The following is a 26,712-nucleotide window of genomic DNA, read 5'->3' as shown; positions in this document are numbered from 1 at the left end:
TTGAGCGCTCACTCTGTGCAGAGCACTGTCTATGTCTGTCTGTCCGTCTCCCCCTCTAGACCGTTAGCTCATTATTGGCAGGGAATGTGTCCGCTAATTCTCTTGTACCGTACCCTCCCGAATGCTTAGTAGAGAAGCAGCGTGGCTCAGTGGAAAGAGCCCGGGCTTGGGAGTCAGAGGTCATGGGTTCGAATCCCGACTCTGCCACCTGTCAGCTGTGTGACTGCGGGCAAGTCACTTCACTTCTCTGTGCCTCGGTTACCTCATCTGGAAAATGGGGATGAAGACTGTGAGCCTCACGCGAGACAACCTGATGACCCTCTATCTCCCCCAGCGCTTAGAACAGTGCTCCGCACAAAGTAAGCGCTTAACAGATACCAACATTATCATTATTATTATTGTTACTATTAAAACGCTCTGCACAGAATAAGTGCTCAGTAAATACCATCGATGGGACTGCTTGACATCTGTAACTTAATTTATTTATATTAATGTCTTTCTCCCCCTCTAGACTGTTCACTCGTGGCGGGTAGGGAACGAGCCTACCAATTCTGTTATAGTGTACTCTCCCCAGTGCTTAGCACAGTGCTCTACTGATTGCAGAAATCATTTTCAGTAGAATAGCGGTGGTATTTGTTAAGCGCTTACTCTGTGCAAAGCACTGTTCTAAGCGCTGGGGGGATACAAGGTGATCAGGTTGTCCCACGTGGGGCTCACAGTTTTAATTCCCATTTTACAGATGAGGTAACTGAGGCACAGAGAAGTGAAGTGACTTGCCCAAAGTCACACAGCTGGCAAGCGGCGGAACTGTGATTAGAACCCACAACCTCTGACTCCCAAGCCCGGGCTATTTCCACTGAGCCACGCTGCTTCTCCAGAAGAACTGCAGCCCGACGCCGACGCTGTGCCGTAATGCTCTAAATCAGCAGCTGCTGCAGACTTCGCCGCTCACACTTGCCAGCTACTTTCAGGATTCCCACTGAATCTGTGCACCTCACGAAATGCCCTCAGTGTTCTTTAGTTCTTACTTCCACCACTGATGTCATTTACCCTACAGTCACTTCCCCAGGTGGACTGGACTTGGGAGGTGTGTTAATAATAATAATGATGGCATTTGTTAAGTGCTTACTATGTGCCAAGCACTGTTCTAAGCAACGGGGTAGATACCAGGTCATCAGATTGTCCCACTGGGGGCTCATAGTTTTAATCCCCATTTTACAGATGAGGTAACGGAGGCAAAGAGAAGCTAAGCGGCTTGCCCAATGTCACACAGCAGACAGGTGGCAGAGCCGGGATTAGAACCCATGTCCTCTGACTCCCAAGCCTGGGCTCTTGCCACTAGGCCATGCTGCTTCTCAGGTGTGTTATAAACCGCAAGATATCATTTAGACGAAGGAAATTCTTTATGTCCTTCGAATTGGACATTCAATTCCAATCGAATTGGATTGAATCGAATTATTGGGGGATTGGATCGATAATTAACCATCTGTCTTTTGGGGGAATTCCTAGTTGTGTATTCTATCAATCGCATCACCCACAGACGTGAAGGTCAGATATAACTTACAAAAACATTTCAAAGCCATTCCTTCAATAAAAGCAAAATTCTACTACTTACAGGGAGTAATTTGTTATTTTCAGGAAGGGAGTTAGCCAGATTCTCTAGTCCTTCATAGTCTTCCAACATGTAGTAACATTCAGCCAAACGCTCCTCGTTTCGACCTTTTACGTAATATTGTACAGCGTTCAACCTATTAGGAAAGAAGCCGCCGTACAAAACAGAGGATTCCTCCAAGAATTAGGTATTGCTTCCCACAGAAAACATCTAAAGGCATACTTCTACATCGGAATTTCAAGATAAGAGTTTATTGCAATTATAAAATACCCCTAAAACACAAGAATGAGGAAATCTACAGAATGGCTAGCATATTAGGCCTCAACATTTAACTGGGTTTTTATAAATGAGTGACTATCCTGTCATGTAGTTGTAATGGCTACCTTAAAGATATCAAACATAAGCACTTTCAATTACATATAAAAAGAGGTTAAGAATGTGATATCCAACATAAGCACTTTCAATTCCATATGAAAAGAGGCTAAGGATGCTGTTAAAGATGAGTTCTTAAGAATGAAACATTTAATGAACCTATTCTGGGGAAAACCCAATTATTATGAATTTTTGTTTCTAGGCACACTGTAATTTGTATATTTGATTATTTATTCAGTTATTTGACCACGATCCATTTGTACTCCGCTCTGCTATATCCACATTCTTCCTCTTGCTCTCACTACTTGCAAATCATTTTTGTCTGCCCGATAACCCCATTAGACTGCAAATTCCTGGAGGGCAGTGAGAGAATGTCTTGCCTTTGTTTTCTGCTAGAGGAGTAATAGTAGTAACAGTATTTATTAAGCACCCACTGGGAAAATACAACCGAAGCATGAAACACATTCCCTGCCCCAAATGACCTTTAACGGGGGAGAGAGAGCTTACAGTTAAGGTAATCGGAATAAATTACCGTCTGTACAATTTATTCCCCATATAGGCACAAGGGCTGAGGTTGATTATAAATAAATACGTAAGAGGTAGAGGATGATTCTGAATGTTGGGAATTAATCAAGGAGAGCTTGTTGAAGGAGGCGGGACTTTGAGAGGGCTTTGAATACGGGCAGAGCTGTGGTCCGTTGGATTTTTAGAGGGGCTGGGAGTTCCAGGCCAGCGGAACAACACGAGCTAGAGGATACGGGTGGAGGATACGGGTGGCAAAGTCGGGAGCAAAGTAGAATTAGGTTAGCTCGAGAGGAATGAAGAGAGCGGACCGAGGAGGAGGATTAGACTGTGAGCCCGTCAATGGGCAGGGATGGCCTCTATCTGTTGCCCAATTGTACATTCCAAGCGCTTAGTACAGTGCTCTGCACATAGTAAGCGCTCAATAAATACTATTGAATGAGGAGAAGAGGGTTGATATGTAAGAGGGAAAGAGCTGTTGGAGTGCTTTGAAGTTGACCATAGGATTTCATGCTTGAATGTGGAAGGAAATGGGGAGCCAATGGGATCTTTGAGGAGCGGAGAAATACGCACCGGGTGACCTCAGATGATCCGTATAGTAGCACTTCTCTAGACTCGTTAAGGGCAGGGGACATGGCTGCTAATTCTGTTGTTTTTGACTCTCCCAAGCACTCAGACGGTACTCGGCACTTTGTAAGCGCTCAATAAATACCACCGACTGATTGGTAGCAGGTAGCATAGGTTGGGAGTAAAGGAAAAGCCGAAGACAGGAAGATCAGTGAGGAGGCAGATTTAAAACTCTGAGATACGATGATAGTTTGGACCAGAGTATTAGCATGGATTCAGGAAATACTCTCCCAAGCGCTTAGCACTCACTACTGTTAGGTAGGGATCGTCTCTGTTGCTGAACTGTACTTTCCAAGTGCATAGCACAGTGCTCTGCACACAGTAAGCGCTCAATAAATATGATCGAATGACTGAATATATAGTGTTGCTGATAATATCATAGGTTGACTACCAGACTGGAAGCTTACATTTTTCAGGTAAGCTCAGATGTCAGGCTATTCATGGATAGACTGTAACTGCCTGTGGGTAGGGACTGCGCCTACCAACTCTGTTGTACTCTGCTCTCCCAAGTGCTTAGTACACTGCTCTGCACACTTAAAGGTTCGATAAATACCACCGACTGAGAGAGAAAAATCACCTCTTCACAATGTCCTTCTGTCAAAGTTGATGGAATCGTATGGCATCCATTAGGTTTGGTCTCAACTACCAGAAGATTTAAGGCAAAAAAGAGATTCTTCTTCCGCTCTAAACTGTTACCTTAATGCTCATTAAAAGTCTTAGGCGAAGTACTTTAAGATCTGGATAGCATACCATTTCTGCCTATCAGCAAAGTAATCTCCAATGGCATTGTGGGCTTGTTCAAGGAGGCTGTCATCTGCACCGCCAGATCCTGTTTTAAGTAACTGCAGCACTCGAAACCAGTCTCCTAACTTTAATCGGAGTCCAATAGCCAGGTCTCTACAAAAAACACATGTAGAAGATAGTTAATAATAATAACGTTGATATTTGTTAAGCGCTTTCTATGTGCACAGCACTGTTCGAAGCGCTGGGGTAAACACAGGGGAATCAGGTTGTCCCACGTGGGGCTCACAGTCTTAATCCCCATTTTCCAGATGAGGGAACTGAGGCACAGAGAAGTGAAGTGACTTGCCCACAGTCACACAGCTGCCAAGTGGCCGAGCCGGGATTCGAACCCGTGACCTCGGACTCCCAAGCCCGGGGCTCTTTCCACTGAGCCATGCTGCTTCAGGTTAATTCAAGTACCTTAAGCCTCTTCTGAAGCATGTAGGGAAGCTTCTCTTTAGGGTCCTGCCCCCCTTATGGAAGTCCATTCTTTCGAAATGAAGCCTGACCAGGGTGGGGAAGCGGGAGGCAGGGGCCTGGGTGGGTAAATGAATCAAAGGAAGGCATAGTGCTAGAACCCTCCCAGACATTCATTCGTTCAATCATTCAATCGCATTTATGGAGCGCTTACTCTGTGCAAAACTCCGTACTAAGCACTTGGGAAAGGACAATAGAACAATAAACAGACAAAATCCTTGACCACAGCAAGCTTAGAGTCCAGAGACATCAGGCGAAGGATGAAAGAATTTCAGGGGATAAACGAAATCAGACTTTCCGACTATTCCAAGTGTATTTTTTTTAATAACGTGACCTCTCATTATTAATGTACAACTCTTTAGCCTAGTAAAAAAATAAACAGAAACATAAATTAAATAATAAAAAGGAGAGAGGGTTAGTTATTTGTTAAGCGCTTACTTTGTGCCAGGAACAATACTAAGCGCACGGGTAGATACAAGGTTGGACATGGGGCTCTCAGACTTAATCCCCATTTTACAGATGAGGTTACTGGGTCTCGGGTGTTAAGTGACTTGCCCAGGGTCACACAGCAGACAAGTGGTGGAGCCGGGATTAGAACCCAGGTCCTTCTGACACCGAGGCCCGTGCTCTATCCAGTAGGTCACGTTTATTTATACTAGATGCACGGCATATAACATAAAGGCGAAGCTGGCAATTATCCGGTTTTCTCAAAAGTGGATTTTTGGACTTGTATGATCCAATTAGGTTATCTAAATATAGAAAATTCATTCAAGAATCAACAGCTCTCAATTTAGTACTGCTTACATCCAACTTTATATTGCACTTTTTATTCACTAAGACTCTATTTAACCCTGAGCAAAACAGGTAGACTTTCTATAATTCCATTTCTGAAAATCAGAAAAACGATTTTAACATGGTTTGAAATTCCATACTTAATGTTAGTATTTGTTTAAGCGCTTACTATGTGCCGAGCACTGTTCTAAGCACTGGGGTAGACACAAGGGAATCAGGTTGTCCCACGTGGGGCTCACAGTCTTAATCCCCATTTTACAGATGAGGGAACTGAGGCACCGAGAAGTTAAGTGACTTGCCCAAAGTCACACAGCTGACAAATGGCCGAGCGGGGATTTGAACCCATGACCTCTGACTCCAAAGCCCATGCTCTTTCCACTGAGCCACGCTGCTTCTATACTTGTGCAGGTCTTTAATGTTCTAAGCATAATTGACAGCAGGGAAGCACCAAACGTACAAAGTTAAACAACTGTGGAACTGTTTTCTCCCTTCAACTTCTGAGTAATTTAAATATTTTCTCCTGATTCCGTAGTTAAAAATGCTATTTTTTTGATGACCGTAGGTAGAAAGCAGCACAAAGTTTTTGAAAGTATCTGCCAGCAAGTAAGAGGGGCATGGCTAAGATTCAGCTACAGGTCCACGTGCTGGAACCAGTTCGTGACTTGAGTTGCATACTGACTGCATTCCCAGGTTTGGCGGTTTAGTTAATGCGACGGCGTCCAATCTGAACGTGTTTAAAATTCAATGCTTTCACTGATTTTTCATAGCCTACCTTGTAATAACAATGATTGCATTTTGCAATTTGCACTGGGGTAGGTACACGATAACCCGGTTGGATCCATTTTCTGTCCCACGAGGGGCTCACGGTCTCACGGAAGGGAGAACAGGTAGTGAACACCCATTTTACAGATGAAGAAACTGAAGCACAGAGAAGTTAAGAGACTTGACCAAAGTCACAGAGAAGTCGAGCGGCGGAGCCGGGATTGGAACCCAGATTCTTTGACTCCTAGGCCATGCTGCTTATTGTGAAATTTTAAATCCATTAATGTAATAATTTTATGGTGACCTTACGCTTTAAACTGGGGAGTATTGGGAAGTTAGGTGGACATGAACAATTCTACGGGGCTTGGGGGAGAAAGCAGGTTGCTAATTTACATCCTTCTGCCTTACCACACTTCGAGACTAGTTTAGCCATTTGAAATTTACCTTCTGTCCATATCCAAGTACTTCCTTTCAGCTTCTTCAAACCTTCCAAAGTAGGCGGCAACTTCAGACTGTTTCATCGACTCATTCTGTAGATTGCCTAAACATTTCACAAACTTAATACCCTGATAATCTTTGCAGCGCACAAATGCTTGCTCAGCGGTCTTGAGGTCAAGCTTCTGAAGAGCTGCTTCAGCGAGTAAACGCCTTGATGAGAAAGAATTCACAATATCAGTTGTATATCACTGACGCTATCCATGTTAGGTACAGAATATGTCTGCTAAATGTGTGGTTTCTAGTAGTTCTGTTAACAGCACGACACAGAAAAACAACCCAAATAATCCTGGGTAAGTGATATCCAACGATCCAAGTAAATCACGAGGATTTACTGGGCAAATGATATACCGAAGTGACTTCCTAAATTGTGGAAAATTGCACAGAATATCACTATTACCAATGCAAAAACGTTTTGAGATTTCTCTTTGGTGGTCCATTTTTCTATGCCAAGAAATCAAACAATTATGTCAAACATACACGTATATGTTTTCCATCACACTCCAAAGAGATGTCACTGAATGTCTCAGAGCAGTAGCGAAGCATTTCGGCTCTCTAGATGTTAAGCCTGATCCAGAATTAAATATTATGCTGTGCCGCTCTCTGAGAATCTCTCAAGTGATATCCAGGCCTTCTTTATAATAAAAATAACGATAATGGTAACGATAAGAAAAATAACAACACAATAGTTGTGGTATTTGTTAAGCACTATGTGCCAAGTACTGTATTAAGCACTGGAGTTGGACATGGTCCTTGCTCCACATGGGGCTCACAGTCGCCATTTTGTAACTGATGTAAAGAGAAGTGAGGTGACCTGCCCATGGTCACACAATAGACAAGCGATGAAGCCAGAATTAGAATCCAGATCCTCTGAGTCCCAGGCCCGTGCTCTTTCCGCTACCCCGCAATGTTTCTTGATTCTATTTTCTACTTCCTTTTCTATTGAAACGCTGGGTCAGCGTTCTGCCTAGGGAACCAAATCTCTCTGTCACTTTTATCTTTATAAGCTATGATTCATATAAATTTATCTTTATAAATATGATTCGTTCAACCATATTTTTTGAGCACTTACTGTGTGCAGAGAACTGTACTAAGTGCTTGGGAGATTATAATATAACAATAAACAGACACTTTCCCTGCTCACAGTGAGCTTACAGTCTAGTGGGGGAGACAGACGTTAATGGAAATAAATTAGAGATCTGTACATAAGTGCTGTGGGGCGGGGAGGGGAGATAATATTAATAATGTTAGTATTTGTTAAGCGCTTACTATGTGCAGAGCACTGTTCTAAGTACTGGGATAGATACAGGGTAATCAGGTTGTCCCACGTGAGGCTCAGTCTTCATCCCCATTTTACAGAAGAGGTAACTGAGGCACAGAGAAGTTCAGTGACCTGCCCACAGTCACACAGCTGACAAGTGGCAGAGCCGGGATTCGAACCCATGACCTCTGACTCCCAAGCCTGGGCTCTTTCCCCTGAGCCACGCTGCTTCTCCATGAATAAAGAGAGCAAGTCAGGGCAATGGGAATGGGGGAAGAGAAAAGGGCAGCTCAGTCAGAGAAGGCCTCTTGGAAGAGATGTGCCTTTGTCTGCCGGGATTTGAGGAGGGCGAGGAGTCGGTAGCGAGATCGATGAGATCAAAGAATAGTGAGGTTAGCATTTGAGGAGTGAAGTGTGCGGGCTGGGTTGCAGGAGGAGAGTAGTAAGGTGATGTAGGAGGGGGCAAAGTGACTGAGTGCTTTGAAGCCAATGGTGAGTTTTTATTTGATGTGGAGGTGGACGGTCAACCACTGGAGTTTCTTGAGAAGTGGGGGAAACACATCCTGAACGTTTCTGTAGAAAAATTATCCAGGCTACAGAATGAAGTATGGAGAGACAGGAGGCTGAGAGGTCAGCAAGGAGGCTCATACAGTAATCAAGGCGAGATAGGATAAGTAATTGTAGTAACGTGGTGACAGTTTGGATGGAGAGGAAAGGGCGGGTTTTAGCAACGTCGTGAAGGCGGAATCAACAAGATTTAGTGATGGATTGAATATGTGGGTTGAATGAGAAAGAGGAGTCGAGGATAACGCCAAGGTCACGGGCTTGTGAGAGGGGAAGTATGATGGTGCCGTCTACATTGATGGGAAAGTAAGGGGAAGGACAGGGTTTGGGTGGGAAAATAAGGAGTTCTGCTTTGGACATGTTAAGCTTGAGGTGACGTGAGGACACGCAAGTCAAGATGGCTTGAAGGCAGGAGGAAATGCTAGACTGCAGAGAGAGAGAGATATGGGCTGGAGATATAGATTTGGGAATCATCCGCATAGAAGCGGAAGTTGAAGCCATGGAAGCAAACGAGTTCTCCAACGGAGTGGGCGTAGATGGAGAATCGAAGAAGATCCAGAACTGAACCTTGAGGGACACTCACAGCTGGGGGGGAGGAGAAGTCAGCGTTGAAGGCAGCTGAGAGGTCGAGGATGATTCGCATGTAGGCCAGTGGATTTTCCAAGAAGGAGACAATAATAATAAAAATGTTGCTATTTGTTAAGCGCTTACTATGTGCCGAGCACTGTTCTAAGCGCTGGGGTAGATACGGGGTAATCAGGTTGTCCCACGTGAGGCTCACAGTCTTAATCCCCATTTTACAGACGAGGCAACTGAGATCATTGGTGACCTTTGAAAGGGTAGTTTCTGAGGAGTGAAGAGGGTGGAAGCCAGATTGGAGGGGGTCAAGGAGAGAATTGGAAGAGAGGAATTTGAGGCAACAGGTGTGGACACTTGCTCAAGGAGTTTGGAGAGGAGGGAGACGGGAAGTAACTGGAGGGAGATGTGGAGTCTGGGGAGGGGTATTTTTTAGGATAGGGGAGACATGGGCATACTTGAAAGCAGTGGGGAAAGAGCCATTATAAAGGGAACGGCTGAAGATGACTGTTCGGGAGGGAAGAAGGAAGGTGTTACGATAAGGTGCGAGGGAATGGGGTCTTTTGCGCAGGTGGATCAGGTGGATTTTGCGAGAAGGTAGGAGATGTAGGCAGGAGATCTCCTCTAGAGACGCCACTGGGAAAGCCGGGTAAATTGAAAGACGGGGCAGGAAGGAAGAGGGACTGGAAAGGGGCGAGGGAGATTGTAGGGAGATCAAGCCTGATAGTGGCAATTTTCTTAATAAAGTAGGTGTCCAGGTCATTGGGGGCAAGGGATAGGGGAGCTGGCGGGGTAAGGGGTTTGAGGACGACAACAATAAGGGTGGAGAAATAATTTTGCTGGGCAGAGGAGAGGGCAGAGTTGAAGCACGCAAAGATAAACTTGAAGGGGACCAAGTCGGCCTGATCTCTAGATTTAGACTGTGAGCCCGACATTGGGCAGGGATTGTCTCTCTACGTTGCCGAATTGTACATTCCAAGCACTGTGCTCTGCACATAGTAAGCGCTCAATCAATACTACTGAATGTATGAATTTCCACCAGCGGCACTTGGCGGCTCGTGCAGAAAAGCCCAGGAGGCAGACTGTGGATGTGATCCAGGGCCGCGGGTCAGTGCTACAAGATCGACGGGGGATAGGGGAGCGAGTGAGTTGACTTCAGCAGAGAGGGTGGTGTTGAGACCATCACTCTGGTCATTAAGAGAAGGAGGTTTGGGTATGGAGGCTAAGTGAAGCAGCGTGGCTTAGTGGAAAGAGCCCGGGCTTGGGAGTCAGAAGTCGTGGGTTCTAATCCCGGCTCCGCCACTTGTCTGCTGTGTGACCTTGGGCAAGTCACTTCACTTCTCTGTGCCTGTTCCCTCATCTGTAAAAAAAATAGGGGATTAAAAAATGCGAGCCCCACGTGGGACAATCTGACCATTTGATTATCCTGTATCTACCCCAGCGCTTAGAACAGTGCTCTACACATAGTAAGCGCTTAACAAATACCATAATTATTAAGTGAGAAAATTGGATGGGGACAAAAAAATCACAGTCTCTAGGGGAACCGTACAGGCTGTGTTTATGGTCTCTTTCTTAATTTACTTCAGTCTTATTATAGCACCTGGGTGAATTGGCAGAGCAGTTTTGCAGTTGGTGTTTAGATTCTCGGTGTGTGCCTCAATAACACAGACACTCTCGTGTAGCTGTTCTTGAAAGACTGTCTCTAGGACTCTGAGAGGCGTTCACAACCTGCTGAGGTGGAAAGAGTTCCCCAGAAAAAATGTACTCTTACATCTGCTTCTAGGTCCCGTTTTCCATCCTTTGGCAAGGATGAATTGCTGAGTGCTAATAAATAATAATGAATAATGCATTAAATACATTCTTCAGCAAGAATAAATTGAACAGGACAGGGCCTTATCCCACTGAAGGAGAATGGATCATAGAGAGAAGCAGCGTGGATTAGTGGGAAGAGCCCGGGCTCGTGGGTTCTAATTCGGGCTCCGCTGTGTGACCTTGGGCAAGCCACTTAACTTCTCTGTGCCTTAGTTACCTCATCTGTAAAATGGGGATTGAGACTGTGAGCCCCACGTGGGACAACCTGACGACCTTGTATCTACCTCAGCGCTTAGAACAGTGCTCGGCCCGTAGTAAGCGCTTAACAACAGATAATAACAGATCCTTATCTATAGGATACCCCTCGTTCTAACACCGCCAGCCATTCCACTGCCTCTTTCTAACTCTCTGACCATTTATTCTCAGTCTCATTCACTGGTTCTTCTTCCACTTCTCATCCTCTAACTGAATCACACAAGGCTAGTCTTGTCTCCTCTAATCTCAGTCGTCTACTATCACAGCTTCAGTTATCACCTCCACGGACTGCCTCCAAAATCTACTCGGTCGTCTCTCGAGCAACTTAAGCAGCTGATGTTTACAACTCAGCTCTTCAACTTGTCTCCTAAACTCGCCCCTCCCACCAACTTTCCAATCTCTGTTGCTTGCTCATCGGGATCTCACAATCCAACCGGGGAGACGGACAGAAAAATATTTGCAAATAATAGGAACAACAGAGAGTAGAATGGATATGTTAGGAGGAAATGTCAGACTACATAAATGAATATACAACTAAACATCCGGAGTTATACAACTGCCGAGGATGGGTATAACTAAAAAGACGAGTACTGGATGTGCCCGGTGAATCGCCAGACCTCAGGGTTTGATGGAGGTGGGATTTTAGGAGTTCTTTGAAAGTGAGGAAGGGCTGAGGTCTAGTGGGTGTAGTGAGAGCAGGATTAGATTAGGAAGGGCGTTCCAGCATGAAACAGCATGAAAAATGAGTCGGAAGTGAGCAGGATGGGAGCATGGTACAGTTGGGAGGTAGATTTGGGAGGAGCAAAGAATGTGAACTGAAGAGTAGCAGGTGAAGAAAGCCAATATGTAAACTGGAGAAAACGGGTGAAGAGCTGAAACCAAGAGTGATGATTTTTTTGGTTTCACGAGGAGGGTGATGGACAGCAATGAGAGGCTTCTGAAGCTTGGACGGAGGGGTGCTGACAGGCGGTGAGATCAAAGAATACAACAAAGCGGAACCTGCTGTACAGAGTTATGAGAAGCTCACTGGTGATATCTGGTGGAATGATGGGGATGCCAACCTGACTGCAATAGGTCAACAGGGTGGTTGGTGCAGAGAGAGTGAAGGAGATGGGCATGTCTAATTCTTTCACGGAGTTTGGACCCAAAAGGAAGAGGGGAATGAGGTGATATCTGAAGGGGGCTGTGGGAACCACATGGCTTTTTTAGAATTGGTTGGCCTCGAGGGGATTTGACGTCAAAGGGGAAGAAGTCGCCTGAGAGAGAGAGGCTGAAGACAGCGGTAAGGGAGGCAGGGGGAGGGTCAGAGTTAGGATTTTTTTAAGAACCAAGAAGGGATGGATCAGAAATGCCGGAAGAGTTAGGCAGGAAATCACTTCTTGAGAGACATCCAGGCAGGAAGATAAAGAGGAGAGGGTAGTAGAGCAGTGAGAATCTGAAGGAGGGGATTATAATAATAATAATACTAATAAGGTTGGTATTTGTTAAGCGCTTACTACGTGCAGAGCACTGTTCTAAGCGCTGGGGTAGATACAGGGTGATTAGGTTGTCCCACTTGGGGCTCACAGTCTTCATCCCCATTTTACAGATGAGGGAACTGAGGCACAGAGAAGTAAAGTAACTTGCCCACAGTCACACAGCTGACAGGTGGCAGAGCCGGGATTCGAACCATGACCTCTAGCTCCCAAGCCTGTGCTCTTTCCACTGAGCCACGCTGCTTCTCTAATTATGATTACGATTAATCATATCATCTGATCATATGATCAATCGATGTGATCGTATGATTAACCATTAATCATATGATTATGATTAGATCATAATCTAATTATGATAATGAAATCCGATTATGAGAAGTTCACGCCTCCTGGTTTCTGCTCACTGACTCTAGTTAAGGAGGAAGATGGGAGGTGGGTTTCAAGAGGGAGGTCCAAGATTTGGAATAGTTGGTGGGGGTTGCTGGTGAGAGAGTCCACGAGAGTAGAAGAGAAGCAATACCGAGAAGAGGAATTCTCACACCTAATCAACTACTAAATCCAGCTAGTTCCTTCTCAACAATAGTTTTTGGCACCATCCCTTCCTCTGACACCATTCTGCTTTAAGCTCTCCACATCTCTTGATTAGGTTACTGTTCCAGCCCCCTCGCTGGGCTCCCCACCTCCGACCTCTCCCCCTCCAGTCTATTTTACACTTTGCAGCCCGGGATATCTTCCTAAAACATTGCTCTGCTCACATCTCCCCCCACCTCCAAAACTTCCAAATGTCCTCTGCATCGAGTAAGAGCTCCCAATCAATCCGTCAAGGTTTTGACCAGCTCTCTCCTCCTCCCTCAGCAGCCTAAATTCTCTGTGCCTCCAAAGACAGCCTTTTCACTAGCCCTCAGTCTCACCTCTGCTGCCTCTGGCCCTTACTCATGCTCAATCGATAACCAATCAATCAATAGTATTTATTAGGCACTTACATTGTGCCGAGGTAAGATCTCGGGAAAGGACAATACAGCAGAGTTGGTAGAAGTCATCCCTGCCCACAAGGAGCTTACCATCAAAATTCCCTCCCATTCCAAATCCATCAAACCAACTTTTTCCTAGGTCTTTCTGAAATCCCACCTCCTCCAGGAAGCATTCGCCAACTAATTTTCTGCCCCCCAGGTCATACTGACTTAACTGTCTCCTCAGTACTTATGCACTCAGTCACCTGAGTGGCCTGAGAAGCAGCATGGCGTAGCGGATGGAGCCCGGGCCTGGGAGTCGGAGGTCACGGGTTCTAATCCCTCCTCTGCCACTTGCCAGCTGTGGGACCTGCGGGCAAGCCACTTCACTTCTCTGGCCCTCAGTTATCTCATCAAAATATGGGGACTGAGACCGTGAGCCCCATGGGGGACAGGGACTGCGTCCACCGGGACTTGCCTGTATCCACCCCAGCGCTGAATACAGCGCCTGGCACATGGTAAGCGCTTAACAGATACCAGAACTATCATTATTACCTACAGTATGTCTGTACACGTTTATTTACGTACTCTATTCAAGCACTTAATCCCTTAGCGGTTTCTTCATTCTCTATATTCTTCTCTCTGGAAACAATTTTGTATTTTAGGATGCAAACGCTTTGAGGGCAGGCATTGTGTCTTTCGCCTCGACTCTACTCTCCCAATAGCTTAACGCATTGCTCTGCACACTGAAGGAGTTAAATCAACGGCACCGAGTGAGCGAAATCTCCTTGCTCGGGTGCGTCACCCCAACAGCTGACACACGGTGGCACGCGTGAACCGAAAATATCCCCGGGGGCCACAGCGTGCGGCGTTGAGCAGGGTTGGCCATCGCTAGCCCCGCCCATTACACAGGCTGTGCAGAAGACGGTGACCTCTTGTTGCAAGGGCTGACAAACTGCTTGGTTTGGTGGACACACAGCAGGGAGGGCATGGACGATCCAGGGTGCAAATTGAACATCGAAAAGGAGATTTATTTAGAGAGACCCATATGTGCAGCACGGTGAAGCGGATGAGAGCATGAACCTGGGAGTCAGAAGGCCGTGGGTTCCAATCCCGGCTCTGCCACCTGTCAGCTGTGTGACCCCGAGCAAGTCACTTCTCTGTGCCTCAGTTACTTCATCTGTAAAATGGGGTTCGGGACTGTGAGCCCTACGTGGGGCACCGACTGTGTCCAACCCGATTGACTTGTATTCGCCCCAGTGCTTAGTACAGTGAAGCAGCGTGTCTCAGTGGAAAGAGCACGGGCTTTGGAGTCAGAGATCATGGGTTCGAATCTCTGCTCTGCCATTTGTCAGCTGTGTGACTTTGGGCAAGTCACTCAACTTCTCTGTGCCTCAGTTACCTCATCTGTAAAATGGGGATTAAGGCTGTGAGCCCCACGTGACACAACCTGATTCCCTTGTGTCTACCCCAGCGCTTAGACCAGTGCTCTGCACATAGTAAGCGCTTCACAAATACCAACATTATTATTACAGTGGCTGGCACATAGTAAGCGCTTAGGAAATACCACAATTATCATTATATAACAATGAATCACCTCATCAGCCGTAATAAGTTCAAAATCCTAAACAGATTTTTTTTTTTTTACCAAAGTCGAGGATGTGGATTGTCTTCTATAAACTGGGATGCATCTTCAATTCCAACCTTCTCAATCAAAGCTCGGCTGTCTCTCAGGGACCGAATTTCAAAGTTAATGATGTAATCTTTGTTAGGATGCTCTGGATTCTGAAAATAAACGTCAAGGTTGGCAAGTATTTTCTTTAGAAGCAACCGTAAATCTTGCAATCCCTACCTGTTGCCGAATTGTAAATCCCAAGCGCTTAGTACAGTGCTCTGCACGTAGTAAGCGCTCAATAAATCCTATTGAATGAATACTGAGAACCACCTATAATTTCACAAACATGAGGCTGCACAGAGAAATACCTGGGTGGCCGACAACCCCTTTAGTCCATGCTATTCTACTCCAAAACCTGGACAAGTTAAGCTACATAAGATGACTCCATTTTGCAGTTTTTAAAATGTGTCCAATGCCCTAAGCTAAATAATTTTAAATATATAGTATGAAGTGATTTAAAAATAAATCTCATGAAAACAGATAAATAGCTGCAGACACGTTGGCTTAATTTCTGCCCATCTAGGAATACTGGAGAAACGGAGTGGCCTTCTGGAAAAAGTATGGGTTTGGGACTCATAAGACCAGGGTTTTAATCCTAGCTCTGTGACTTGCCTGTTGTGTGACCTTGGGAGAGGCGCACTGCTTCTCTGTGCCTCAGTTTCCTCATTTATAAAATGGGAAATCAATGCCTGGTCTCCCCTCCTACTTAGACTCTGAGACCCATGCGTGACAGGGATTCTATCCAACCTCACCGTCTTGTACCTTCCTCAGTGCTTACTTCAGTTCTTGGGACAAAGTAGGCCCTTAATGTCACTGATATTATTGTTATTATTACTGGCCTAAATATGGCTTTTTTCAAGGATGGAAAAAGAGTTCCCTAAATCCAATCCATTTACAGACAACACCCTCCCTGTGGTTTCTCACACTGCAAATCTGGGGAACAATTAGCTACCATCACAACCTTAGCTTTTTAGTTGATTCCAATTGATATGCATATGGCCATGGAAAAGGCTGCAGGAGTCAAATTCAAATTAGGAAATTACACTGAGGTTACTGAATTTCTGCACTTTAAAGAGGGTCAATGCAATGAACGCTGAAATTATCAATATGGAAACAGCTAAAGGCAACCTCCTCTGATATTCAAGAAGTGGTTGTAACGTCCAAGGCAAACAGTGGATAAGGAGAATTTTCAGGAGCACCCTAATCTCCAATATCAGTATAGGAGGAAAACACATCCTTTCCCACACCAAGGATGAGCCTAACTTCATTACAATCTCTACATAAGGATTTTAAATTGTTATACGCCCCAGTGAACTATCTGCGAGCACAAGAGGCAGCTGTTTTGTTAACCTTGAGGAGCAGAAAAGGGGATCTTTAAGGCTGTTGTGGACAGGAAACACATCTACCAATTCTATTATATCGTACTTTCCCAAGTGCTTAGTACAGTGCTCTGCACACAGTAAGCGCTCAATAAGTACCACTGATGGGAAGGACGGGAAGAGGAAAAATGCAAGATAAACCACTGAAAGATAAACCACGTTAAGTTGGAGACCACTTCTCAAGACTTTTGGCATTATCAAAGAATGAAATGATAAATACATTACCTTTAATATTTCATCCAAAAGGACAGACTTAATTTCTAAATCTTCAAAGTTGCAGATATAACCAGAGGTTTGAATTGGTTCCTTTAAGAAAAACACAACTCTTAGAGGATTCTTTTCCTACAAGTTTGATTCTCAAACTTTGCATTTAGTAACTTTCTCATAAAAGTTTTCAATATTATCCCATGAATCCATATGCACAAGAAATAAGTACAACTGCTGATTAAAAAGTCAAGTGTCTATATTATTCTACCAGATCTACATTCGAGATTTTACTTCTCTAAAAAAGAGATATTTGCTAATATGTAAAAATGTACTATTGTAGCCAGATATCTGATTTCTACTAAACCCTGATGAACTCGCTGTTCCAGTAAAGCAGGCAGACTGGTACGATCAGTCCTATTAAAAGGATAATAAAAAGTCATCATCATAAATTCTAACTCGTTAAGACATTCAATGACAATATCTTCTAGCTACAAAGTATTACTCTTTCACCATTGAAATAAGAGGAATTGTTCAAAATAAGCAGAAAACACAACAAAATTAAAAAATCACAGCTGTTGGCTTCTCTCTTCCTGTCAAGCTTTAATGTATCATAGGTAATGGTTTGAGAAAGGTTCCTTTGTAGCTATATGATACGTTCCTCAAGTCGAGAAATAAATTGGCTAATTGGAATATGATTTGAAATGTTTTTTTATAAGAAGTTGGTTAATAAATCCTCTTATTCTTTATTATTAAACTTAGTTTTCGTTTCTTGAAATAGTAGAACGAATCTACCAATTCTTACCAATACTACCAATACTCTCCCAAGTACTTAGTACAGTGTCTGCACACAGGAAGAACGTAATAGGATCAATTGATTAAATGGACGATTTCCAAAAGCAGATCCTTTAATAAAAGAGTGCTTTTCTGGATACAACTCAGCTCAAAACTAAAAGAGTAGGGCTATACGATGACCTACCTTCTACTGCATTGTGAGGTTCGAACGAACAGTAATAAACACACACGGGGAAAATAAAATTTCTCTTCATTTAAACCTTCAATTTTTATTTTAAATTCGGGAGCTTCAATTAGCACAATGAGAGTGACATTAGAAGATAGTAAAAGATTACAAAAATTATATGGTAATAAATAAAGAGTAAGATAAGGAAAGAATGAACCTGTGGATTGCACAGGGCAGAGGTTACAGTAAGTAAACTAGACAGAAAGAAGCACAGAGTGAGAGAAGAATAGGGAAGACATGTCACAGGAAGTGTGGAAGCAGATAAATACCAATAGGTTTGAGAATGATTTGGATAAGCTATGGATGATAGATCCTGAATGAATGGCAATCGATGAGGGTATAGATATATATATATATATATATGTAAAAATATATATCCTATATACACCCAGCCTCCTAACCATAATAATAGTTCTCAAAGAAGGCATTCATCTTTTTGTGCTGTGGCTCAGTGGAAAGAGCCCGGGCTTTGGAGTCAGAGGTCATGGGTTCGAATCCTGGCTCTGCCACTTGTCAGCTGTGTGACTGTGGGCAAGTCACTTAACTTCTCTGTGCCTCAGTCACCTCATCTGTAAAATGGGGATTAAGACTGTGAGCCCCACGTGGTACAACCTGATTTCCCTGTGTCTACCCCAGCGCTTAGAACAGTGCTCTGCACATAGTAAGCACTTAACAAATACCAACATTATTATTTTTACTATTATTAGAGAGAGAATATTGGCCTAGCCTAACCCCGTATGGCACTGCTTTTGTCCTTATGATCTGATCGCGCTCTGAATTAGAGAGGGGACAGGGAGGAGAAGTGTATATTGTAAACCTCTCAAGGGCGGAGACTCTATCTTCCACGACTGTAAGCTCATTGTGGGAAGGGAAGGTTTCTGCCAAGGTGCTTAGTATTCATTCTTTCCTTCAGTCTGTCATATTTGAGTGCTTACTGTGTGCAGGGTGCTTGGGAGAGTACAATATAAAAATAAAAAGACATATCCCCTGCCCCCAGTGAGCTCAGTATGATGCTCTGCACAGAGGAAGTGCTCAATAAATACCATTAATGATGATGATGACTGTCCGTTCCCAAAGCCAGAGTAAAGTGGTCTGAATATAGTAGCTGCCCCATATACTGATGACTAATTACTGAGGATGAAAATGATATAGCCATTCTTCATACAAAAAGTCATCCATGATTTGTGCTAGAGACTGCTGGGGGTGAGAGTAGGTGGGCAGAGGCCATTTAACAAACTGACGGTAAAAAAGTAGTAAATATCAGTAAAAACCATCTCTGTGGAAAAACGACTGACCCAAACAACACAAGTCAAATGGAAGGAGTTGCAATTATCTAGACGGGCAATTTAAAAAATGAAAAACTTCACTTTCGTTTGAAATCTTCCATCCAGCATCTCTGAAATTCTCTTAGTCACTTAAGAACTACACAAACCTAAATTTGGGTGCGGCTGTGCTGACCTGACGTAATATCATGAAAAAAGGAGAACGCAATTTCTAATCATGAAACCGCTAGCCAAAACGAGAAGTCCAATAGCAGTGAAAGAATTAATAATGTCGGTATTTGTTAAGGGCTTACTATGTGCGGAGCACTGTTTTAAGCACTGGGGTAGATACAGGGTCGTCCCGTGTACGAGAGGGGGACCGGGGCCCGGCCCGCGAGGCCGCCGTGCCCGGGGGCGCCTGTTGGGGCGAGGACGGGGTCTGGACCGAGGGCTGGCCGTGGGCCGGGACCGGGCCCATCTCTCATGGTGCTGTCCCCTCCCGGGTGGTCAGCGAGTTATTTCTTGGGAGCCTCCTCTAATGAGAAGCAGCGTGGCTCAGTGGAATGAGCAAGGGTTTAGGAATCAGAGGTCATGGGTTCTGACCCCGGCTCGGCCACTTGTCAGCTGTGTGACTGTGGGCAAGTCACTTCACTTCTCAGGGCCTCAGTTACCTCATCTGTAAAATGGGGATTAAGACTGTGAGCCCCACGTGGGACGACCTGATTCCCCCGTGTCTACCCCAGCGCTTAGAACAGTGCTCTGCACATAGTAAGCGCTTAACAAATACCAACATTATTATTATTATTATTACAAAGAACGCATCTGGTTTCCTGCCGAAGACTCCAGCGATCATCGGAATGAATGGTGGGCAAACTGGACAGTACAGCACAGTAAGGTCTGTTGCTGAGAGGTCACCCAGAGACATGTTGTTCTATGGGCAGACACCGCACTCATCCCTTCATGTGGTGATGCGTGTTGTGGGCTACGGGGGGATGGGGCAAGAGAGTGTGTAAACCATCAACATTAATGGAAAACAGCTCAAGTCTCACAGATGGTGGGATAACTCATTCCTGCAACCAAAAAGTCCCACCCTAGTGGGAACTCCTGTTGACAAGAAGCTGCTTTTTTCCCGAAGAGGCGAGCAGCATCATTTAGTAGCACTCTGGATGTCCCCTAAAAGGGGGAAGGAGGCTAGAAAGTGGATCCTTCCCCATTTCCTGCTCCACTCAAACGAAACTCACCAATCGTCAGCACCTGGTGCGCTGTTTATCTGTGGGGCAAAAGCAGATTATAGGAAAAAGACATACTAAGAAAGGAACCATTGCGTTTCAGACTCTCAAGACACTCCAAGACAGTGAAAACAGTCATCGGTCTACAAGAAGAACAGTTCAATACTGCTTGGACTAGCCAGGTATGGGAGAGATACTGCAGAACTAAGCGAGACTGGCTAAACCTTATTTTGTAGAGACCTTTCCTCTTCAGAAAAATGGCTGATGGGGGCTGTATTTGCAATCAGATGATCCGTAAGATCCGGCCTTCCAAATCGGCCCAGATACATAAGTGACCGTCTGATGACGCTACGTTGGCCTCTGAAACAAAGCGCTATGACACCGTCATAGGCACATATGCTTCCGGGAAGAACTGCGATGAAGAAAAGTAATGTGTCTGCCAAGACTTAGACACACTCATCACAAGAGTATCATCGTTGGGAAGCAGCACGGGCTAATGGCTAAAGAATGAGCCTGGGAGTCAGAAGGACTTGGGTTCTGATCCCAGTTCTGACACTGTCTGCTGTGTGACCTGGGGCAAGTCACTTCACTTCTCTTTGCCTCAGTCACCTCACTAGATAAACCAATTATAATGCACAATTTTAAGAGTAGAAAAAGAAAGTCATTGGGAAGCAGGGAATTGGTAAACTCAACAACAACGGCTTACATTTGCTGAATGGACCAAGTACCATCTTGTACTCCCAAACACCACTTTTTTCCATCCAAAATATCCTGGATCCATCCATGATCCCCCTTCACTCCCACTGCCTCTACTTCCTCTCCTTCAACTCCTTCCCCAACTCTGAAATCGAGCTTCTGTCCATTCCACACCCATGAAACAGCTTGCTACAAAGTCACCAATGACCTCTTCCTTCCTAAATCCAACATTCTCTACTCTATTCTAATCTTCCTCGACCTCTTAGTAGACTCTGTCGCCGTGGATCACCCCCTCCTCCTGGAAACACTATCTATCATTGGGTTTTTGGTTTTTTCTAACGGTTTTTATTTGTTAAGCACTTACTACGTGTCAAGCACTGTTCTAGACACTGGGGTAGATGCAAGTCAATCAAGTGAGACACAATCCCGCAGCCCCCCCAGCTGATGGGAGCTGACGGAAGCCGACCCAGGGGGTCTGCTCGGGAGGGAGGATGAGAGCGGGCGGGCCAAGCAGGAAGAGGCGGGTGCTCAACGTCCCCATGGCTCCCTTCCGTCCAGGTGGGGTCCCCGGCCCAGACGGACGTGGAGCTGGTGAGCGGCTCCCCCGTGGGACTGTCCCCTCAGCCCCGCTGCGTGCGCTCGGGCTGCGAGAACCCGCCCGTCGTCCAAGTGGGAGGGAGAACAGGTATTCATTTTACAGATGAGGGAACTGAGGCCCAGAGAAGTGAAGTGACTTGCCCAAGGTCACACAGCAGACAAGCGGTGGAGCTGGGATTAGAACCCAGGACCTTCTGATTCCCGGGCCCGTGCTCCATCCACTAAGCCATGTTGTTTCTCTAGCTCACGCATTGGCAGCAAGATCCTAACCAGGGTACTCCCAGATCAACTTCTGAAGAACATTGGTGATCGAATGTTTCCAGAACCGCAGTGTGGCTTGAGATGACCCAGCACAATACAGCGGAATCAGCAACGAGGAGCGGCACCAAGGTCTCTACGCAGTTTTCGTAATCCTTTGAGATTATCTGACGATCCTTAGATGCGGACTCTGGAAAATGCTTAGTGATTCTGGCTGACCTGGAAGTTCATTCCGAGTCTTCAGACTATTCCCCGGCGGGAGGGCCGTCCGGGTGCCCCGTCCAATCCATTTCCCAATCCAAAGTACGGATATGCAAGGGGCTAGGTTCGGATGCGTTTCGTCTACGCGGCCATGATGCAGATTTCAACAAAAGACCCGGATGTAGGGGTCACAATATGCTCCCACTGCTCTGGGAAACTTTTTTAACTCAACTGACTTGGAGAATAATCCCAAGTCCTAGAGATATCATTCAAGAACTGCTGTCTACAGATGACGGTGCTCTAAGAGGCCCACACGCAAAAAGACAGGCATAAGATTGTAAACCACCCAAGTAGTTTGGGTGATTATAAGTCTAAAGAAAACCAAGACAATATATCCACCTATACCAGGGAGGTAGTACATAAACAGCTACACGCCGGCACAAAATCTGATTATCCAGCCCCCATACCGTGGACCAAAGATGCAATGAGAAACAGGAGGAAGAAAACTGAATCAAGTAGAAAATTGGCAGCGGCATTGTATCTGAATCCTGACCAAACCAAAGGTTTTCATAGTTGTATTACTGTCCAAACTTTTCTACATCTGTCCTGGGCTTACCACAGAGGCTGTATCTGATTCCTTAAGCAAATTCCATCAAGGCTTTTTATCCACCATAATCTACATCCAATGGCAAGACAAGATCTCAAACCAAACAGTCCTAGAACAGTCAGCCTCCTAGCATTGACACTACATTCTCCACAACACAACTGTGTGAGGCAGTACATGTGAGGAGAATGGAGAATAAAAGCTGAGCCAAACGGCTACTCTATGGTAAACTGAAATTGAATGCATGGAGGACAGAGGAAATGAAGAAGTTTATTCTTACTTCAAGAGGTTAAGTCAAGTCAATTCCCGTAACAGCTGGATTACTGTGTCAGCCTTCTCTCTGATCTCCCTTCCTCCTGTCTCTCCCCACTCCAGTCTATTCTTCATTCCACGGCCGGGCTCATCTTCCTGCAGAAACGCTCTGGGCATGTCACTCCCCTCCTTAAAAACCTCCAGTGGCTGCGAATCAACCTCCGCACGAAACAAAAACTTCTCACTCTGGGTTTCAAGGTTCTCCACCACCTTGCCCCCTCCTACCACTCCTCCCTTCTCTCTTTCTACTGCCCACCCCATAGGCTCCCCTCCTCTGCCGCCCACCTCCTCGCCGCCCCCCGTTCTCGCCTATCCCGCCGTCGACCCCCGGCCCACATCCTCCCGCTGTCCTGGAATGCCCTCCCTCCTCACCTCCGCCAAACTAACTCTTCCCCTCGTCAAAGCCCGACTGAGAGCTCACCTCCTCCAAGAGGCCTTCCCAGACTGAGCTACCCCTTTTCCCTCTTCTCCCTCTGCTCCCTCTCTGCTCCCCCTCCACCCTCTGCTCCCTCCCCCTTCCCCCCCCCACCTCTCCCCAGCTAAGCCCCCTTTCCCTCTGCTCCTCCCCCTCTCCCTTCCCCTCCCTTCAGCACTGTGCTCATTTGTATATATTTTTATTACCTATTTATTTTGTTAATGAGGTGTACAGCCCCTTGATTCCATTTATCGTGATTATGCTGTCTTGTTTTTGTCTGTCTCCCCGATTAGACTGTAAGTCTGTCATTGGGCAGGGATTTTCTCTATCTGTTGCCGAATTGTATATTCCAAGCGTTTAGTACAGTGCTCTGCACATAGTAAGCACCCAATAAATACTACTGAATGAATGAATGAATGAATAATGCTTTCCTTTACTATCTTCCCAAGGCGGAGAGTGGCCTGGAGACATGTGACGGGGGTTTGAATTCCTTCTGGGTAAAAGAGAATAAACTCCAAATTAAGGGGACAGTAGAACAAAGCTTCAGCTAATGCTTCATACCAGTTGAAAAACGGCACACTGTAATCAAGACTGTCTCTAGACTGTAAGCTTGTTATGGGCAGGGAAGGTGTAATAACAATAAAATGTTATAATAATAATAATAATAGCATGTCCAAGACTGAGCTTCTTATCTTCCCTCCCAAACTCGGTCCTTTCCTGACTTTGCCATCACCGTGGAAGGCACTACCACCCTTCCCATCTCACAAGCCCGCAACCTCAGTGTCATCCTTGACTCCGCTCTCTCATTCACCCCACATAACCAATCCGTCCCCAAAACCTGCCCGTCTCACCTCCGCTACATCACCAGGATCCGCCCTTTCCTCGCCATCCAAACCGCTACCAGGTTACCAATCACTCAGCCTATCCCGACTGGTTTACTGCATCAGCCTCCTTTCTGATCTCCCAACCTCTTGTCTCTCCCCACTTCAGTCCAAACTTCACTCTGCTGCCCGGATCATCTTTCTACAGAAACGTTCTGGGCATGTCACCCCCCTCCTCAAAAATCTCCAGTGGTTGCCAATGGATTGTCTCTCCTTATTGCTGAATTGTACTTTCCAAGCTCGTTGCACAGTGCTCTGCACACTAAAGCGCTCGATAAATAAGACCGAATGAATAATAATATTAATGGTATTTAAGTGCTTACTAGGTGCCAGGCACTGTACTAAGTATTGGGATGGACACAGGTAAATAGGGTTGGACACAGTCCGTGTCCCACATGGGACTCACAATCTCAATCCCCATTTTACAGATGAGGTCACTGAGGCACAGAGAAGCAAAATGACTTGCCCAAGGTCACACAGCAGACAAGTGGCGGAGCCGGGATTCAAACCCATGACCTTCTGACTCCCAGGGACCGTGCTCTAGCCACTATGCCATGCTGCTTCTAATTTGATATACTGTACTCTCCCAGCAGTTAATACAGTGCTCTGCACGTAGTAAGTGCTCAATAAATACCACCGATCGATCAAGAAAGGAACTGCTGTTTTTGAGCAGAAACTTCATAAGGATTGTGAAACAAGCCCGCAAAAGTGAAAGAAGGGCCAGAGACTGAAAACAAAAAGCATGACAGCACAGCCCTGGATGATCTTTTCATGGGTAGAATGAGGTGGTGCCCGTGGGTCCTGAACAGGCCTTTACATTCACCCATTCGTGAATTTCGGTGGCGTCATCTCCGAGAACGAGAAACCGGTATATAGCGGACATGCCCCTTTGAGCCTTAAAAACATTTCTTTTCTCCGTAAATTAAATCTGGCAAATATTGGCTGCCACACCCTTTATTCATACGTTCTGAGGAAAGGCTTCAGATGTAAAGACAAATAAAATAAGCTGTAAACGAGCAATTCGTAACTGAAGCTTGCAGCCTGAAATTCGGTAGGTTTAAAAAACGCCTGCAGTCATTAGGTGTTGTTCACACTACCTCAACCAGTGACGAGAAGGGGCACAAGCTTCCACAGTGCTGCCGATCAAAGAGGCTCTGTGGCTATGGGCATGTGCTTGAAATGAAAATAAATGGCTAGAGGAATGAATTCCAGGTCTTCCACACAGGGTGGAAGGAATCGCGTGGTTTATAGGGAAGTCCAGACAGTGGTAGAGCTGTGGGAAATCCAGCTAAATCCACCACACGAGGCATGTTAAGGACCCCTGGCCAGAATGCATTTACCTCCGGAGCAAGAAAATAAGTCAAAGAGCACAAGATCTGTTTTGATTCTCCACAAGGTGAAAATCGTAATAAGCATCTGACATTCAAGACGCAAATCTAAGTGTATCCCGGAGTTTCTGGCCTCTCAAACTTTCCTTCCTTCCCGAACTCTTCTGCCTCTGGGGGAAGGAATAAAATAAAAGAAAGGGATTTCAACTCCCTGAAAGAGAAGCTCTAAAGAGAGGAGTAGATTAGAGTACCTCTACCACCCTCCATCCCTCCCCACCTGTCATCAAAGGCTGCCGTGCTTTGGGGGGAAAGCCCGGGTTTTTGTCTAACGTACTGGCCTTTGGGTTGGTCGGTGAGAATCCTGTTTTAAGTGTACAAGGCTCAGAGGCCAGTTGGTTCCCAAAGCTTTCTTTAGCTTTGTCAAATGGCTTTGAGAACCCTCTGGTTCAGTCGGATCGTTTAACACTCTGCGATCCGAGGATCTTGCATGAGCAAGTAGGAATTGTACTTTCCAAGCACGCCGCACAGAGTAAGCGCTCAATAAATACGATCAAATGAATGAGTGAAAGAGAATCAGGTAAGGGAAGTGGAAAAGGATCTGTCAATATGTGAAACAGGGCAAAATGTATTTGGCAGCTAAAATACTTGGCCGTATGCTTGCTCTCAGGCCCGAAAGGTATATGTGGAAAATACTCAAAAGAATTTTAGAAGAAACAAATTTCTTCAAATGAAACTCACTTCTAGTAGTAACTGATGTGCCGAGTGAGCTCAAAATGCAGACATCGGTGATGCTGAAATTCAAAACAAAGCTTACTCAATAGCACTGAAGCTGTGTAAATGATCGGGATGCGAAAAAGCTTTAGGTTGCCCAAGCCTTAGATTTCTCCAAGGACAAATTATTTTGAGGCCTGAATGTTCCTTATTCGTTATCTGAAAAGAGATTCATAAATTGAAGATCGATCATTTGAAAGTACAGTGAGGGAAGAGCTACTGAATGAATGAATGTAAAAATCAATTGCTAGAAATTAATGACTACATTGCCTGTAAGTAGCCAAAAATATTAAAGATTTAAAAAAATTAAGGCTTTGTCTATTTCCTCCTCCTACAGCTTATTTTAATATCTGTCTCCCCCTGAAGACTAGAACCTCCTTGTGGGCGGGGATTATGTGACCATCTCTACTGAATTGTACTTTTTCAAGTGCTTAATACAGTATTCTACACACAGTAAGCCTCAATAAATAACCACTGATTGATTGTCTCAGTCCTAATTTAATTTTGATGACATTATTGATGATGCTTAAGTGAATTCTCAATT

At 45.2% G+C, this 26,712-nt stretch overlaps 1 protein-coding gene across 4 annotated transcripts in view; it reads right to left on the bottom strand.

The window, feature by feature from the left end:
* Positions 1–26,712, bottom strand: part of WDR35 (WD repeat domain 35) — a 94,426-nt gene that overhangs the window by 20,114 nt on the left and 47,600 nt on the right. For all 4 annotated transcript variants that reach the window (XM_029072016.2, XM_029072018.2, XM_029072017.2 and 1 more), the window contains 5 exons: positions 16,615–16,695; positions 14,984–15,120; positions 6,392–6,595; positions 3,884–4,030; positions 1,616–1,748 (listed from right to left, as the gene is read on the bottom strand). In XM_029072016.2, coding sequence (XP_028927849.1) covers positions 1,616–1,748; positions 3,884–4,030; positions 6,392–6,595; positions 14,984–15,120; positions 16,615–16,695 — 702 coding nt within the window. The remainder of the gene's footprint in view (positions 1–1,615; positions 1,749–3,883; positions 4,031–6,391; positions 6,596–14,983; positions 15,121–16,614; positions 16,696–26,712) is intronic.

The sequence above is a fragment of the Ornithorhynchus anatinus genome, chromosome 9 (assembly GCF_004115215.2).
Source record: "Ornithorhynchus anatinus isolate Pmale09 chromosome 9, mOrnAna1.pri.v4, whole genome shotgun sequence".
In the NCBI taxonomy this organism is placed as follows: domain Eukaryota; kingdom Metazoa; phylum Chordata; class Mammalia; order Monotremata; family Ornithorhynchidae; genus Ornithorhynchus; species Ornithorhynchus anatinus.
The sequence above is the reverse complement of the archived record's forward strand: the minus strand, read 5'-3'. Positions and strand labels throughout refer to the sequence as shown.